Source organism: Ursus arctos, unplaced genomic scaffold, assembly GCF_023065955.2.
Source record: "Ursus arctos isolate Adak ecotype North America unplaced genomic scaffold, UrsArc2.0 scaffold_6, whole genome shotgun sequence".
In the NCBI taxonomy this organism is placed as follows: Eukaryota; Metazoa; Chordata; class Mammalia; order Carnivora; family Ursidae; genus Ursus; species Ursus arctos.
Genome location: NW_026623078.1, coordinates 21221629 through 21238445, shown reverse-complemented (window position 1 = coordinate 21238445; position 16817 = coordinate 21221629). Strand labels below are relative to the sequence as shown.

General features: G+C 41.4%; 1 protein-coding gene across 10 annotated transcripts in view; it reads right to left on the bottom strand.

Annotated features, from left to right (window-relative positions):
• YTHDF3 (YTH N6-methyladenosine RNA binding protein F3) overlaps positions 1–5362 on the bottom strand; it is a 40054-nt gene extending 34692 nt beyond the window's left edge. The window contains exons 1-2 of one of the 10 annotated variants that reach the window (XM_048212686.2): positions 5009–5362; positions 3068–3092 (exon numbers count right to left, since the gene is read on the bottom strand). In XM_048212686.2, coding sequence (XP_048068643.1) covers positions 3068–3092; positions 5009–5083 — 100 coding nt within the window. In that variant the 5' untranslated portion in view covers positions 5084–5362. Of the gene's footprint in view, positions 1–799; positions 824–3067; positions 3093–3277; positions 3548–3588; positions 4394–5008 lie in introns of those variants that run through there. The other 9 variants (XM_026516423.4, XM_057307995.1, XM_044390377.3 and 6 more) reach the window with 9 other exon arrangements.
• Positions 5363–16817: the final 11455 nt, after the last annotated feature.

The window sequence follows — 16817 nt, the reverse complement described above, 5'->3', positions numbered from 1 at the left end:
TTCCTTTCCATATATTTGTCTATTTATACACTTAAGGCACAGGAGGAAGCTGGTAGCAAGGCTGCTAGGAGCACAGGATCTGACACTTTTATCTGTGGTGCCTGCAGGGAAAGGAGAGGTACCCTTTTATTCCAGCAAGCAAAAATTCTGGTTATTAATAAATAAACGTGATATAAAATCAGTTTTAAATTATGATCCAGTAAAAATTAATTAATTATGGACTAGTAGTTAAATAATTAGCCTTAAATTTCTACTATCCTTCAGTACTACCCTAGCCAAGGATAATAAAGAGTTCTAATATTTAACATAAAGAAAATCTATTAACTAAAAAGAACTCAAACTTACAAAAAAAGTAAACCTAGAATTATTACTTATACTATGAAAGCATTTTTGCCTTACAAAGAGATTGATATAGAATTCCTTTGAAACTGTAGTGCTGTTAGTGCACTTAAATCCTTTAGGATTTACAGGAAAAAACTCAGAAAATCAAAGACACTAAGACAGGTGTTAGGCTCATAGTGTCAAATGAAGATAATACAGAAAAAAAATACAGCATCTCTGAAATTAAGTCATCTGAAAAGGATTATGCTTTCAGAACTTTGACAACTCCTCAGCAACATGTATTTTTCATGTTTGAGAAGCTGGTTTAATACTCATATTCTTAGACTACTCAGGCTGTAGTTCAAGAAGAATAACTTTGCTTTCTGCTTCACAAAAGTAAACAGAATAACTGTAAAACAATTTTACTAGCTTGAAAACCAAGTCAGCTAAGGCACAGTAGTTTTTCTCAAACACACACATAGCTACTTGTGTCAGTTCACTGGAGGTGCTGCCTTCGCCTTGTAATTCTCCCTGCAGGGGCATAAAAATACAAGTGATGTATATGTGTATTTGTGCACTTGCAGCATCTACCATTTTAAAGCATCTTCAATGATTACCAATACTCTTAGGCCAGTAGAGTTTTTCCCTCCTGCCACGTCTTAGGCAACAGTCTCCCTACACCTTAAAAACAGATGAGGTGAGGAAGGCGACACCAAATCCAGCAAATAAGATGGCAACCAGAGCAGTGGACTACTGTAACTGTAATTCCTCCTAACATTCGATAGGATTTACAGCTAGAATTATCAATTTTGTTTTGTAGATAGAGGGGAAATTCTGACCAAAAGGTGCAATGTGTTCAAGCTCACTTGGCAAGTCAGTAGCCACAGGAAGTATTAGAACACAGGTCTCCTAGGAATCCCAGTCCATCGTTCTATCCATGGATAAAACTATGAACGGAACAATAAGGGTGAAAGAAAGAAAATTTCTTGGAATAAAGAGCTATCCAAACAAATACTTTGTGTGTGTCTAGATACATCTAAAAGAGGTTATGCTGATGGATCAAAAAATTTTTAACAACCCAAAAAATACTTACTTATAAATGTCAATACGCAATTACTGTCATAGATAACTTTTATCTATATCAATGATATCACTAGGACACACCTAACTGAAATGATTACATCGCAATCAAACTTACAGTAATTCAATAATGGCTTACAATGCTGTAGATGCTTTATTTTGTTTTGTCAGGCAAGTAAATACTTCATTGAACTTGCATACTTACCTTAAAGCAGGTAACACAAAACACTTAGCATTTCAAATAGCCTTGCAAAGTGCCACCTCCCCACAGATCTAGGATAAAATAATTTATGCTAGGCAATAATGACCACAGATTTCATATATCTCCAACTCTATATACTTCCTCATGAGCAGACTAGCAAAAAAAAAAAAATTAATGGATCATTCTTTTCAAATTTACAAATAAATATTTTAAAACATTTAAAATAAACAATATCAAATTCTGAGGTTTATACTTAAACAGAAAATAATTCTAAAATTAAATGTTTAACTCTAAAAATTAAAACTTCTAAATGTGTATATACGCCCCCAAAATACATCTTTAACCAAAACAAAGCAATAAATTTATGCTACCTGATACAGTGCCATTTACCTTGTATATACAAATTCTCAAGTAAACTGTACTACAACTCAAAGAAAATTAACTGAGCTGAGTACTCAGAACCTATTCTTTTCAAATTTGCAAAGGCAAATTAAAACCCTAAGAATATAAAGAGCACCAATAAAGACCTTGAACTTATATCTAAAAAGCTATTGTACATCTTATTTTCTAGGTAATACTTTACTAACTGAAATAAAAAACAGGAAGCATAATTCTATTTAGTCTAATTTCAAGCCCTATTACAAAATGTTATAAATATATAATTCACTGTAATGTTAATTGGCACAATCCCAAGAAAGCAGTTATTGTTCTATACTTACTAATGTCACATGATTAATGTCATAATGTTTCAGTCAGTTGACTGTATTGTTCCATATTAATAGACTCAAAATACACTTATTTTTTTTAAATGCTTTACTTTCAGTGGTTTTTGGTTTTTTTTTTTAACTGAAGAGTAAATCGTAGAGCCAGAGCAGAAACCTTGTTTTTTCCTTCCCAGTCCTTTCTAAAATACCAGATTGAGTCACACCTTGCAATCAGGGCTACACAGCAAGATGACATGCCTGTTCAGTTTTGATCTCTCTCATGTTACTGCCTCATTGTAACTGACTTTACTAGAACCAGTGGTTAAGAGTACAATTGTCACTAATGTGACATGGAATACAACTTGAGGTTGCATTTCCTAACATAACCCAGCAATGTCGAACAAAATGTCCACTTATCTGCACGCATTTGGAGAAATTTTTGTGGTAGAAGTTACATAATACAGATAAATTGCAAAATTAAAGAAATGTCACCACATTCATAATACCTCCTTAACTGAAATACAACTAAGAAAACTGTTTTTTGTACCACTTTGGTTTCTATAAAATAGGCTTCCAAGCAAGGAACTACCGAAGTTTTGGATAACATTTGGCTGCTCCGGTCGTGATGAATATTTCTCTAAACATACATTTCAAAACAAACGAAAAAATTGGAGCAAAAACAAACAAACAAGGCCCTGGCAAAGTTTAAAAGTGACATCAGACGAACATTAGGAAATAAGATAAAAATACTCAAACTCACCTTTATTTCCTTGCCCTTTAGGTCTCTGCGCAGCAAGACGAAAGGTGTGGTAATGAGAAGGGAAAAAAGGGGGGGGGGGAGAGAGAAAGTGTGTTAATCAAAGACATTATCAAAGACAAGTTATTTTCAACAATCCGCGTAGGAGTAAAACCCACCACATCCTCCATAGCCTCCAATTTCCCAACCACCCCCAGTCTTTAAACCTCCTACCCGCCACTCGAAATCCGTCTCCCAGAGCTCGCCCGGTCTCAGCCCCACGTCTGCCGCCCTCAGATGTGCCCTAAGGCCCCTAGGAGAGCGGTCGTTCCCCCACCCACCGCGGCTCCGCGGCCGACCGTCTCGGCCGCAGCCTCCGGGGCAGGGCGCACGCCCGGGCTCGGGCGGCAGGACCGCAGCAACTTGCGCCCAAGGCACCGTTATAGGGCCGGCAGCGGCGGCGACGGGGAGGAGCCGAAGCCCCACGCGAGGGTGGAGCTCCAGGGCTCGGGCCTTCGCCGAGCCTGAGGCCTCTGCTCCCTCACCTGATCCACGCTAGTGGCTGACATTCTTCACCGCAACCCGAGAGCTGCTGCTGCTGCCGCTGCCGCCGCCGCCGCCGCCGCCGCTTGGGCCTCTCCCCGTGCACTCACAGCAGTTGGCTGCCGCCCTCCGCCGAATGACTGATCCAGCCGCCGCCGCTGCCGCCGCTCGTCCAGAAGCCAGAAAGAGGGCCTCGCGCTCCGGGGTCCGTGAAAGGGGCCCTTCTTTTCGGCGTGCAGGTTCCTCTTCCCCCTCTCGCTCTTCGCTCCTCGGGTCCACAATGGCGGACAGACTCCCTAGTCTCACTTCCGCTCTGAGCCTCCCTGACCTTCCGCTCTCCACTCTGACGTCCCTGCTCACCTCGCTCTTCCTCCCCCACCCGCCTGCCCGCCAGCTACCGACCTTGGCTCCGCCTGCGCATCGCCACGTCACCGGAGACGGGGACCGCTGGCCGGCCCCTGGACGCATGCGCCGGGGAAGGAGTGCGCCTGTGCGGCGGCGAGCGCCACCTTCCAGGGACGCTTCAGTGGCTTCCTTCTGTGTGGCTCGCGGGATGCAGGGCGCGCGGCAGGCGGAGGCAGCGGGAAGCGGGCCCGAGCGAGATGCCCTCGCGCTCTGGGCGGGAAGTAGGCCGGGGCGGGAGACGGCGGCTGCCTGGGAGTAGAGCGGGGTCGAAGGCGTAGTGCCGGCGGCGCCCTCCTGGTGGCGGAGCGGATCTTGGTGGGTTGCAGCGTCGCAGCCACAGCCGCACCCGCCCCGGCTGAGCGAGCAACGGCGGCCGGGCCTCCGCCAGAGCCTCCTGAGGCTATCCAAGGCCACGTGGGCGGCTGGGTGAGTCAACCGCCCTCGGGACAGAGTTGCTGGGCCTACCGCACGAGCCAGCACGTGCAGCAAAAGTGGCTGGGTTAGAGTTCTGGGCACTAACGCAGAGAGGAGGTGCGCCAGCAAATGTTCATTCTCACCAAAGCCCGGGTACATGCTCAGAAAAACTCCTAATTAATCCATAAGCTCTGGAGTCAGATTTACCACCCAATTCCCGCACTTGGGTTCCCCTCCCCTAATGTTATAAAGTAATCTAGGGAAAGATACACATAGTTACAGGACGTTTTTCAATCGTAAAAGTTAGTTTCGAAAGAAACTGGTTAAGTTACTTTTTTGCAAACTGGCAAAACCAAAGCAGCCGATTTGCAACATTTTGAAAGTTCTGTTGAAATAACATCTTTGCAATAAAGGCAAAGATTCCTTGCCTAATAGGTGTGACGTGGACTCTAAAAAAATAATTTAGATGACTAAATCCTTTCTTAAAAGCCATCAGATAAGTGATAATTGAGAAAGTATAAAATTGTTGGATTATAGGATTCTTTTTGTGTTTCACGATGCAACAGTATTTTAGAAGCTCTGAGAAATAAAACTGAAACTTACCTTGAGAGTCCACTGCTTCATATAAATAACCAAGAGGCATTTTTCAGATCTGGTCAGCTTCCCAAGCTGTCTCATTTTGCCACAGGTCCCAGGGATTCAGCCGGATTTTCAGCTCAGGCTGAACACTCTTGCCACTTCTAAGACTTCTCCCACCCTTCCAGTTCTCGTTCTCAGTCTCTCCAGTCTACCCATCCTCCACTCTTTATTAGTGTGAACGAGTTTGCTGCTGCATTCTATGCGTGGGGAGAGAGTATACAAGAGGAGGCTTGTGAAATCTTGCAGGCCTTGTCCTTAATTATCTTTGTTAAAAACCATGGCTTTGGAATCCAATCTATCTGAGTTTGATTCCTGGCTGGACTAGAATTTGTTGCATAACCTTGGGAAAATTACTGAATTTTTCTAAGCCTTAGTTTCCTGATAACTAAAGTGAGGTCAGATATGTACAATTTCTGGCATAAATAAATAAATAAATAAGCTTTCAACAAGCATGGATAGTTTTGGATTTCTTTGCTAAATAATTACCAGAATGGTGGTAGTATCTTACATTCATTGAGTGTTCATTATGTGTCAAGCACTGTAATAGTTATTTAAATCTTCACATCAACTTTGTGTGTTAATTCTGTTACAAAAACTGGCACATGGTGAGGTTAAGGAACACACCCAAAATAACAACAGCTATTCACCGAGAGCCAGGATTTAAATACAGGCAGTTTGGCTCCAGAGTTTGTACTCTAGCCTCCATAAAATACCGCCTGATGACATGATGTTTGATGAGCTTCTGTCCTCTTTCATTCCTGCCCCTCAACAGTTTCCTTCCTTGCTTATTGCCCTCCCTAGCATTGAGGTCTGAACTTGCAGAACGGAGTGGTAACTACCATGAAATATAAGCCCATTTAATTTAGTATTAAATATGATTTTTTGAAGTACATCAAGGAGACTACATTTCCAATGCCTCCAGGAGTATGCAGATGAAATTTTGAAAAATGCTGCTCTAGAGTTTTGATTCTAGACAAAATTTCACTTTTCTACAGGGCCACAGGTATATCAGGCTCTTGGTTAAAAAAACAAAAACAAAAACAAAAACAACACTGTTCAAAGCTGGGGAAGGAGTGGGTAGGTTAGGTTTCAGGCCCATTTACCCATCAGCCATCTTGGTGCCTTATCCGGTGGACTTCTCTGTACAACTCTAAGCAATGGCCCTATACTTGTTCGTGACTTTTTGTATCACTTAAAATTAGGTTCAGCTGCAGGTGACATCAAGCTGAAAATAACAGGAACTTAAGCAAGAGGTCTGTTTTTCTCTCACATAAAAGAAATCTGGAGGTCGTCCAGGGCTTGGGCTATCGTCACAGTGTTAGGTATCCAGACTCCTAGCCTGTTGTCCCACCATCCTCGGGATAACCCTTCCACCTGTGAGCCAAGATGGCTGCTCAAGGTCATAATCACATTTCTACCAGCAGAAAGCAAGGTGAAGAAAGGCCTGTCTCTTTCCTTCGTGGACATTTTGAGAAATTGTATTGCCTACTTCTACCCACCTCCAACTCACTAGAACACAGTCTTGCAAAAATACCTGGTTGAAGGAAACGTGGAAACCATTCTGGGTGGCCATGTGTCAGATTCACTTCCTTACTTAGCACTAGAGTATTGTTTGTGGGCTTACAAATAAATTTTAACTGAGTAGGCATTTGCAAATACAGAATCCGGGAATAATAGGAATCAACTGTATTTAAAGTGACAAGAATAGTGATTGACACAATGTAATAAGTAAGAGTTCTTTTCTTGTAGGTGCATACTAGGATACTGGATTATTAAAATTTTATATGAATACTGTGAGTCTCTGAGTAAAATATATTAGAAAGCAATGTGTAGATTAAACAAGTATGTCATTTGTAGTTGATTAAAAGTGGTGGTTAAGTCACAGAATGTCAGACATAACCTTTTAGCCCATGGGAAAATCAGATTTAGCCTAGATGTTTTAAAGTTAACATTTTTCTCAAAAAACACACAATCCAATTAAAAATGGCCAGGGGACCTGAATAGAAATGTTTCCAAAGGAGATAAACCGATGTCTAACAGACAGATGAAAAGATGTTCAACGTCACTCATCAGGGAATGCAAATCAAAACCACAATGAGCTGTCACCTTACTCCTGTCAGAATGGCTAAAATCGAAAAGAGAAGAAATAACAGTTGGCAAGGATGTGGAGGAAAAGGATCCCTCATACACTGTTGGTAAGAATATAAATTGGTGCATCCACTACTGGGCATCTACCCCACCCAAAAACGAAAACACTCATTCAAAAAGATACACACACCCCTGTATTTATTTTAGCATTATTTACAATGGCCAAGATATGGAACTGACCTAAGTGTCCATTGATAGATGGATGGATAAGGAAGATGTGATACACGTACACACGTGCACACGCAGGAATATTACGTAACTATAAAAAAGGATGAGAGCATGCCATTTGCAACAACATGGAAGGATCTAGAGGGTATTATGCTAATACTAAGACAGAGAAAGACAAATACGATTTCACTCATGTGGAATCTCAAAAAAAAACAAATGAATAAACGCAAAGCAGAATCAGATCTATAAACAGAGGGGAAGGGGAAGAGCAACGGGAAAAATGGGTGAAGGGGAGTGGGAGGTACAGGCTTCAAGTTATGAAATGAATAAGTCACAGAAATAAAAGGCACAACATAAGGAATATAGTCAATGATATTGTAATAGTGTTGTATGATGACAGATGGTAGCTATGCTTGTGGCGAGCATAGCATAATGTATAAACTTGTTAAATCAGTATGTTGCATACCCGAAATTAATGTAACATTGCATGTTAACTATACTCAAAAATTAAAAAAAGTAAAAATACAACATTTTTGTCAAAACTAAGTCCACCATAAGTTCAAAGACTGAGTACATGTTATTAAATGTGATTTGTACTTCCTGAATCTCACATATATATCAAATAAAAGATTTTAAAAGAAAAAATATTCATTTTTAATATGAAAATGTTGAAGAATTCTAGTTCTATTTTGTTTTACAAGGGGGTTTTTTGAAATCAGAAATTTCAAATAGAAAATTTGATAACCAGTAAAATTAGATTTGGATTGTAAAAGAGTACAAAAAGACAATACTTGTTTGTAAATGTCATTCAAAAATCAGAAAAAGGGGCGCCTGGGTGGCACAGCGGTTAAGCGTCTGCCTTCGGCTCAGGGCGTGATCCCGGTGTTCTGGGATCGAGCCCCACATCAGGTTCTTCCGCTATGAGCCTGCTTCTTCCTCTCCCACTCCCCCCGCTTGTGTTCCCTCTCTCGCTGGCTGTCTCTATCTCTGTCGAATAAATAAATAAAATCTTTAAAAAAAAAAAAATCAGAAAACGCACTAGATTTTTAAAACGTTGGATGAATATGTTAATTAAATTTTATAATAGAGTGTACAAAACTCCTGAAACTGACCAAAAGACCTCTTCTTTAGTAAAAATAATACTATTTATTATTAATTGACAAATACTGAATGCTTTCTGTGATTATAGCACATCATGAATCATTTGGGGGGAAATGCAAAAAAGACATGATCCTTATACTCAAAAGAACTTGTCTAATTATGAAGATAAAATATGCCACGTTAATGCCTCCATTGGACAGTGATTTACAGTTTGCGATTTACATTCTTACAGGAGCCTCACCTCAGTCCTCTGAGGTAGGTTAGGTAGTATGTAGTTCATTTGCAAAAGGAGAAATTTAGACTTAGATCATAATAGGAGGAGATAAAATGCTAGAGCTGGAATTAGAACATAGTTTTTCAGATGATTAGGCCAGTTTTCTGAACAAGTTTTAGGCAATTTTTTGGAAAGTCCTCTGCTTTTTCCAAAATAATAAAATTAATATGCTCAGTGCCATGTAAGTTTTAGGATATCAGTAGACATCAGGAAGTGGACCTTGAAGAGTGGATAACATTTACATGGGCAGTGAAAGAGGAAAAATCTAGATGGTGGGAGCATGGCGAACAGGAGCATGAAAGCAGTAACTCAGCAGTGGTATAATGGGGGAGGAGACAAGAATCTTGGAATTGCCGACTTGTAAAGAAGTACGGATTCTCACCAAGTCTTACTCCCTCCCCTCCCCCACTCCCAATAGTACGATGGGACTAGACAAGAGAATTCTCTCCCAGGCCAATGAGAAATGAGTTGCCACTGATTTCAGCCCTGCAGGGTACATGTAGAAATAAAGTAGTTGCTCCCCCATCAACTCCAAACCAAAGCGCTCACCTCTCCCTTATGGGTATGGTGGCTCATGGGTCTCAGGCTGCAGGTGCGACAGTTGTAGAAAAGCGAAGCATCAGGTACCACAGGCTTAAGATACAGAGGGCCAGAGGGGCCAGCACAGACTGCATCTCTTTCTGCCACTGCAGAAGTGACATGGGTAACCGTTAGTGGCCCACACGTGAATACAGAATTACAGACTGTTGATAGCTGTGGAAGGGATGTTTTTTGAATTACTCATCAACACTGGTGGAACTAATAGATTTGGGGGTCACATGATTTTACACGAAATACTCAATATTGTGATCCCCATTGTTCAGGGGCAACTTGCAGAATCATCTTTTTCTTTCCAAAAGGCTTTTCTGCCTAGAATGTCCTGTCTGAGTTCCTTCAGGCTGTATAACAAAATACCACAGACTGAGTAGTTTAGAAGCAACAGAAATGTATTCCTCACAGTTCTGGAGTCTGGGAAGTCAAGATCAAGGCCTGTTTGGTCACATTCTAGTGAGGGCCCTCTTTCTGGTACATAGCTGGCACATTCTTTTTTTTTTTTTTTTTTTAAGATTTTATTTTTATTTATTTGACAGAGAGCACAAGCAGGGGGAGCAGCAGAGGAAGAGGGAAAAGCAGGCTTTCTGCTGAGCAGGGAGCCTGACAAGGGACTCGATCCCAGGACCCTGGGATCATGACCTGAACCAAGGGCAGATGAGTAACCGATGAGCCACCCAGGGGCCCCTTGGTGACACAGTCTAGCTGTGCCCTCGTTAGCAGAAGGGATGTGGGATCTCTGGGAGTGGGGGATTATCTTTTATAACAAGACTAACGTCTTTCATGAGAGCTCTGACCTCCCGAGTTAATTACCTCCAAAGAGTTCACACTTCCTCATAGCATCACAATAGGCATTAGGTTTTCGATACAAATTTTAAGGGACATGATATTCAGACAATGGCACGCCCCTCCTCACCTGTTAACATTTTCCCATTCTTCCAGATCCAACTGCTATTTTTTCTGTAACACCTTTGATATTACCAGTCAAAATCAATTGTCCCCTCCTCCAAAACCCCAGAATATCTTTTAAACAATCAACTATCATATCAGTTGGCTCATCAATACAATAAATTGAGAGCCTATTACATGGCTGATGTGTACCAGGTCATTTACATATATTATTTAATTCAGCCTTAGTGTGATATATTTCCCTTTCACACTAAAGACAACTGACGTTTGAAGATATTACATAACTTGCTTAAAGTCATTTGGGTGGTCGTACGCTGATTTATACTGTGCCAAAAAAACCTCTTAAGTTGGTTTGTAATAGTGTGACAAGAGCCCGAGTGACCATGTTTCTGAAATGAAGACTGTCTAGGAAGGCTTCCCAAGATCAAGGAGGCCACATAGAAGTGATTAAGAGGGCAGACTCTGGAGGAGGACCTCTGAGTGTGTATCCTGGCATTAGCATTTACGAGCTTTGCAGACTTGGGCTGATTTCCCTCCATCTCTGTGCTTTGCTGTTGCACCTGCCTCTTAGGGTTCTTGAAAAGATTAAACGAGAGATGATTATATGCAGTGTTCGCCACTGTCCTCCAAAGATAGTAAACATTCCGTAAGATTAGCAATTACCATTATTACCATCTTCTTGATCACCGTCATTAAATATTAAAATATACCAAGCAAGATGTGTGATAAGAGCTCCAGAATTTTACTAACAAAATCTTGGTTCATATCCCAAGAATACCTCTTCAGAATGTATCTCTTAAACAAGTATTTAACACTCTTAATGCCAGTTTCTTAATTTCTAAAATGAAGAAAAATATATTAGGGTTGTTTTGAGCGTTAAGTAAGAAATCATGTCCAAAAATATTTTTCTGAAACTGTTGAGTGTTTTTGCAACAATGGTTTTTATCATGAACTGATCTGTAAATATTTTGAGCATTTAATACACTGCTTGAGCACTTAAGTTTTAAAAAATTGCAAAATCCAAAAGTGTATGGCTAATGATGAAAAATTTGAGATATTCACATATTCACTATTATCTGTTTTTCTTCTCACTTTATGAGATGTTAATGATCAGGTGGTTAATTCTTTGTATGTAAAATGGTGACTACATTGCTTAAACTGTGACAATTCAATCTTTTTTTTTTTTTTAAGTGAACTCTAGGCCCAGCGTAGGGCTTGAACTCACAACCCTGAGATCAAGAGTCACACAGTCCACTCACTGAGCCAGCCAGGTGCCCCTGTAACAACTCAATCTTAAAGTACTTAGAACATACTTATTATGGATTGAATTGTATTCCCCAGAAGGATATGTTGAAGTCTTAACCCCCAGTACCTTAGCCAAATAGAGCCATTGCAGGTATAATTAGTTAAGAGCAGGTAGGAGTAGGGTAGACCTTTGATCCAATATGATTGGTATCCTTAGAAGAGAAACAGAGATACACGCAAGGGAAGAGCAGAGTGTGATGACAGAGGCAGAGACTGAAGTGTTGTGGCTGCAAGCCAAGGAATGGCAAGGGTTGCCAGCAAGCCACCACAAGCTAGGAAGAGGCACAGCGAGACCATGAGCCTGCTGACACCTTGTTTTTGACCTCTAGCCTCCAGAACTGTAAGACAATAAATTTCTGTTGTTTTAAGCCTCCCCCCCAATTGTGGTACTTTGTCACAGTAGCCCTACGAAACCAGTACAATACTTTATGAATCCCTTTTAAGAATATCAGATGTACTTAATTAAAAAAAAAAAATCAATTATTTTGGGGAATTAAAAAAATCGTTAAAAACTGAAAAAAATAATAAAATACTATCTTGGACCAATGCGATTCATGAATCCAGAATTCTGTGAGAGGCAATGAAAAATAAAGGGAACACATGGATTTTTCCAGTCATATGTATTTGGCTTCAAATTCTTGCCAAGCCACTGAATAGCTGTATGAACTTAAATTATTTAACACTTGCTCAATTTCCTCATTTTAAGAATGGGATCCTCATGCCTATGTCACAGGGTTATTGAGAAGCATTTGTCCAGCATCTGGGCCAAGCAGGCACTTAGCCAATATTCTTTCCGAGAAGATGCCAGGGTTTTTTCTATACAGCACCATGGTGATCGCATTTTAACTCATTCTCAGACTAAGAAATGCAAATAATCCTCAATTCCCCTTTAGTAACCCATGAGAAATATTTCATTCAGGAGTCAAGAGTTTACCTATGAATCTGAAGCCGAATACTAATTTTGCAATATTTATTAGTGTTCACCCACACCCTCTCTCTTTCATCAGCACTTCCTCCTGTCTTCTTGGTCTTTTCTCCATATTTAAGCAGCAGCTAAGCTTTCCTGTTTGTACTCAGGGAAGGAATGTGGCTGTGGGGAGTTGGGGCAATTCTCTTCTCAGCCTTTGAGTTTTAAAAGCAGAGGGGTGGGGCGCCTGGGTGGTGCAGTGCTTAAGCGTCTGCCTTCAGCTCAGGGCGTGATCCCTTCAACTCAGGGCGTGATCCCGGCGTTTTGGGATCGAGCCCCACATCAGGCTCCTCCGCTATGAGCCTGCTTCTTCCTCTCCCACTCCCCCTGCTTGTGCTCCCTCTCTTGCTGGCTGTCTCTGTCAACTAAATAAATAAAATCTTAAAAAATAAATAAATAAAAATAAATAAATAAAAGCAGAGGGGTGCCTGGGTGGCTCAGTTGGGTTGCTCAGCAGCGAGTCTGCTTCTCCCTCTCCCTCTCCCCCCCACTTGTGCTCTCTCTCTTTCCCTCTCTCTCTGTCAAATAAATAAATAAATAAATAAATAAATAAATAAATAAATAAATAAATAAAATCTTTTAAAAAAATAAATAAAAGAGGCCTAGAGATAACAAGATCCTAGTGAATAGACAAAGAGTGGAGAGATTGCATCAGCAAGAACACAGCTTCCTCTCTGTCTTCCGCAATCTCTCTGTATACCCTGCCAAACGAGAATCCCCAGGGTTGAAAGGAATTTCAGGAGTTGGAGATGAGGCATGTTGCTGGGGCCCTAGAGAAAATGTTGTCCCTGCCGAGTGACAGATGTCGCACCAGGCCAGTGGGTGTGAGAGGTCCCAGCTCCCTGGAGCTCTGTGCCTCACCTCTGGGCCAGGCTCCAGGGAGGCAACAGGGCTCAGAGGAAGCCTTACATGCCCATTGCAGTACCGAGGTAGCAGAATGAGTCCCACAGGCCCAAGGATGGTGACAGGTAGAGGAGAAAAACCCCTGCTCAAAAGAGTCATAATATAGGAAAGGGAAGTCTCCAGTGAAATCTTCTTGGACTAATTCAAAGTGGCCAGATGGGAATTGATATCTTAAGTGACTGAGGGGACAGATGATACTGCAGATAAATGAGCTTACATCTCAATACCCTGGCTTTATGCAAACATCAGAGTAACAGAGGGAAAGATACTGAATAGACCAAGACAAAACTTATGCCAACCTGGTTAAATGATGCTTTGAAATGGAAATCAAGGGGCACCTGGGTGGTTCAGTCGGTTAAGCGTCTGCCTTCGGCTCAGGTCCTGATCCCGGGTTCCTGGGATGAGTCCCTCGTGGGCTTCCCGCTCAGCAGGGAGCCTGCTTCTCCCTCTCCCTCTGCCCCTCCTCCCCACTCCTGTGCTCCCCCCTCAAATAAATAAATAAATATTTTTAAAAAAGAAAAAAATAAATAGAAATCCAATTGAATTGTAGAAATTAAGGTTCATTTCTCACACATAAGACTTTGTAGATGAAGATTTCTGGCCTAATATACCTGATTTGTAGGTTTGGCCTATATAGCTCAATTTCACTCAATTAATATTTATTGTGTGCCAGTCATGGCCAGCAGTGAAATCCAGTACGGCTAGAGTAGTGGGCATCGGGAAGAATAGCCTTTGGCTTGAAGGAAGTTTTGTTTGTTTTTTATTACAAGATTTCTTTGCTAGATAAGTTGGCTGGAAGATAATATAATGTCGCCGATTTAGATCTAAAGCAAAAGGGAAAGTTTAGCCGCTATTTAAAATAGCATTCTATCACAATGTGCCAAGTGAACTTGCAATGACTGATAGTTTTAGAGTAAAAATGTTTCACTCCCACACCCTGTGCCTATTTCTAGACATTATCTGTAGCTTTATATTGTGTCTAGATGGGAGCTCTCTGAAGGTTTTAGAGACTCTGCTCTTGTAATTATGTCACTATCTTTCACAACATTTTATGGTTTTTACAAGTATAAATGAATTCAGAACTTTAAACCACTTCCACTGGAATTCATTACATTTCAAATGTTTCTTTTGATCAGAATATGATAACGTGTGTTTACTTCTGGGTCAGCAGTCGCCAACAACACATTTATTGTGTCATATCTGCAGGGGCTGGAAATTTAGAACTTAAAATGCATTCTTGCATTAAACGGATATTATATGAGTCCTGTAATATTGCTGAATTAATGTTTTCTGTGTTTGGCTTTTGATTTGGCTCACCTGTTGTCATTGCTTTACACAGCACCCATCCTCTTCTTTCCGTTCCTGTTACTTCTATTAATTTTCCCTCTGCATTGCACAAAGAGTCAGTTTACCAAGCCCTATCTGAATCTCGCCAGTCCCACCAATCCCCCCTTCCTAGTTCAGGCGTTCATCATTTCTCGCTTCGACTAATGCATCTGAACTCCTTGCATGCTCTCTCCCATCAACCATCCTCCACCCTGCTGCCCAAGTTTCAGATCTCGTTGCCATTCCTCCCTCCTTCAAGCCCTTCTTGGTTTCCCTTCACCTAGAGCAGTCTCCAAGCTTCACCGAACCCAGAAAAACAATTTCGAGCATTCTACCTCAATACAGCCAAATTTATTTATATATTGATTCATTCATTCATTCATTCATTCATTCATTGTAAGCTCTATGCCCAATGTGAGGCTTGAATTCATAATTGAGCTCAAGAGTCCCACGTTCTACCCACTGAGCTCAAGAGTCCCACTTTCTACCCTATCTCAAGATACCCATATTCTACCTACCCACTGAGCCAGCCAGGCACCCCCCTGGTCAAATTTATTTTTGATAATTTGTATATTTGTATTATTGCACTAATATGAAGTCTAATATAAATTACATTATAAGAAGAATTTTTAAGATATAAACTAAACTACACATAAATAAAAATGGTAAGTTCTCCACACTACAGAGTACTATACTGAGCATAATCATTATGTAGATTTCTTTTTTTTTTTTTAAGATTTTATTTATTTATTTGAGGGAGAGATTGAGAGAGAGCACAAGCCAGGGGAGAGGCAGAGGGAGAGGGAGAAGCAGGCTCCCCACTGAGCAGGGAGCCCAACATGGGGCTCAATCCCAGGACCCTGAGATCATGACCTGAGCCAACGGCAGATGTTTAACCAACTGAGCCACCCAGGCGCCCCTGATTTTGTAGATTTCTATCTTCGGGTCTTCCCTCTAACTCCCACCAATTCACACACACATGTGCTCCTACCTGCTAACCTCAATACACACGTAGGATCCTCTCAACATGCCACATTCACTCTTGACTCTGTATCTTTGCATAGGTTGTTGCTTCTGCCCAGAAATCCTTGTACACTCACTTTCTCCCCAGCCCTTTCTTTGAGAAACTCCTGTTCATCCTTCAGGGCTCTCTTACATTACTATCTTCTGGGACACCTTCCTTGATCCTATTGCTTGCAGTCAGATACCTTTCTCTGTGTACCTTACCAACCTGGGCATCCCTTATGCTGCCCATGTTCCTTCCTCGTTCTTTTTTTTTTTTTTTTTAAGATTTTATTTATTTATTTGACAGAGACATCCAGCGAGAGAGGGAACACAAGCACGGGGAGTGGAGAGGAAGAAGCAGGCTCATAGCGGAGGAGCCTGATGTGGGTCTCGATCCCAGAATGCTGGGATCACGCCCTGAGCCGAAGGCAGACGCTTAACGACTGAGCCACCCAGGCGCCCCCCTTCCTCATTCTTTAAGCTCCTTGAGGATAAGGATCAGGGATTTCATTTTGATGTCGTCATTGCCTAGGACACTGCTCAGCACATAGTGTAACATTACTCTTCAGCTGGAAATAATTTGGCCAAAGGTGGTTTGGTGGAAAGCAAGCCGGACAACGTGTCGTTTCGGTCATGGGGGTGATCTTGTAACGTTTGCTGCATCTTTAAGAATTGTTGCCTATTTTGCTTTTTCTTTAACCCCAGGGGCAAGATTGTACTTTTTTTTTTTTTTAAGATTTTATTTATTTGAGAGAGAGAGAGAAAGAGAGCACGAGCAGGGGGAGGGGCATAGGGAAAAGCGGACTCCCTGCTGAGCCGGGAGGCCCAACCTAAGGCTCAATCCCAAGACCCTGGGATCATGACCTGAGCCGAAGGCAGATGCTTAACCGACTGAGCCACCCAGGCACCTCAAGACTGTACTTTTTAATACTCATTTATTTTCAACTAATTTTAACTGCTCTGCACTACTCATGATTTCAAAAATTTCATATAACCTAGATATCCAGTAATTGGTAAATTGCAAAAAGGAACACATGATATTAGATTACAGAAAAATAACACTAATGTTTTATGTA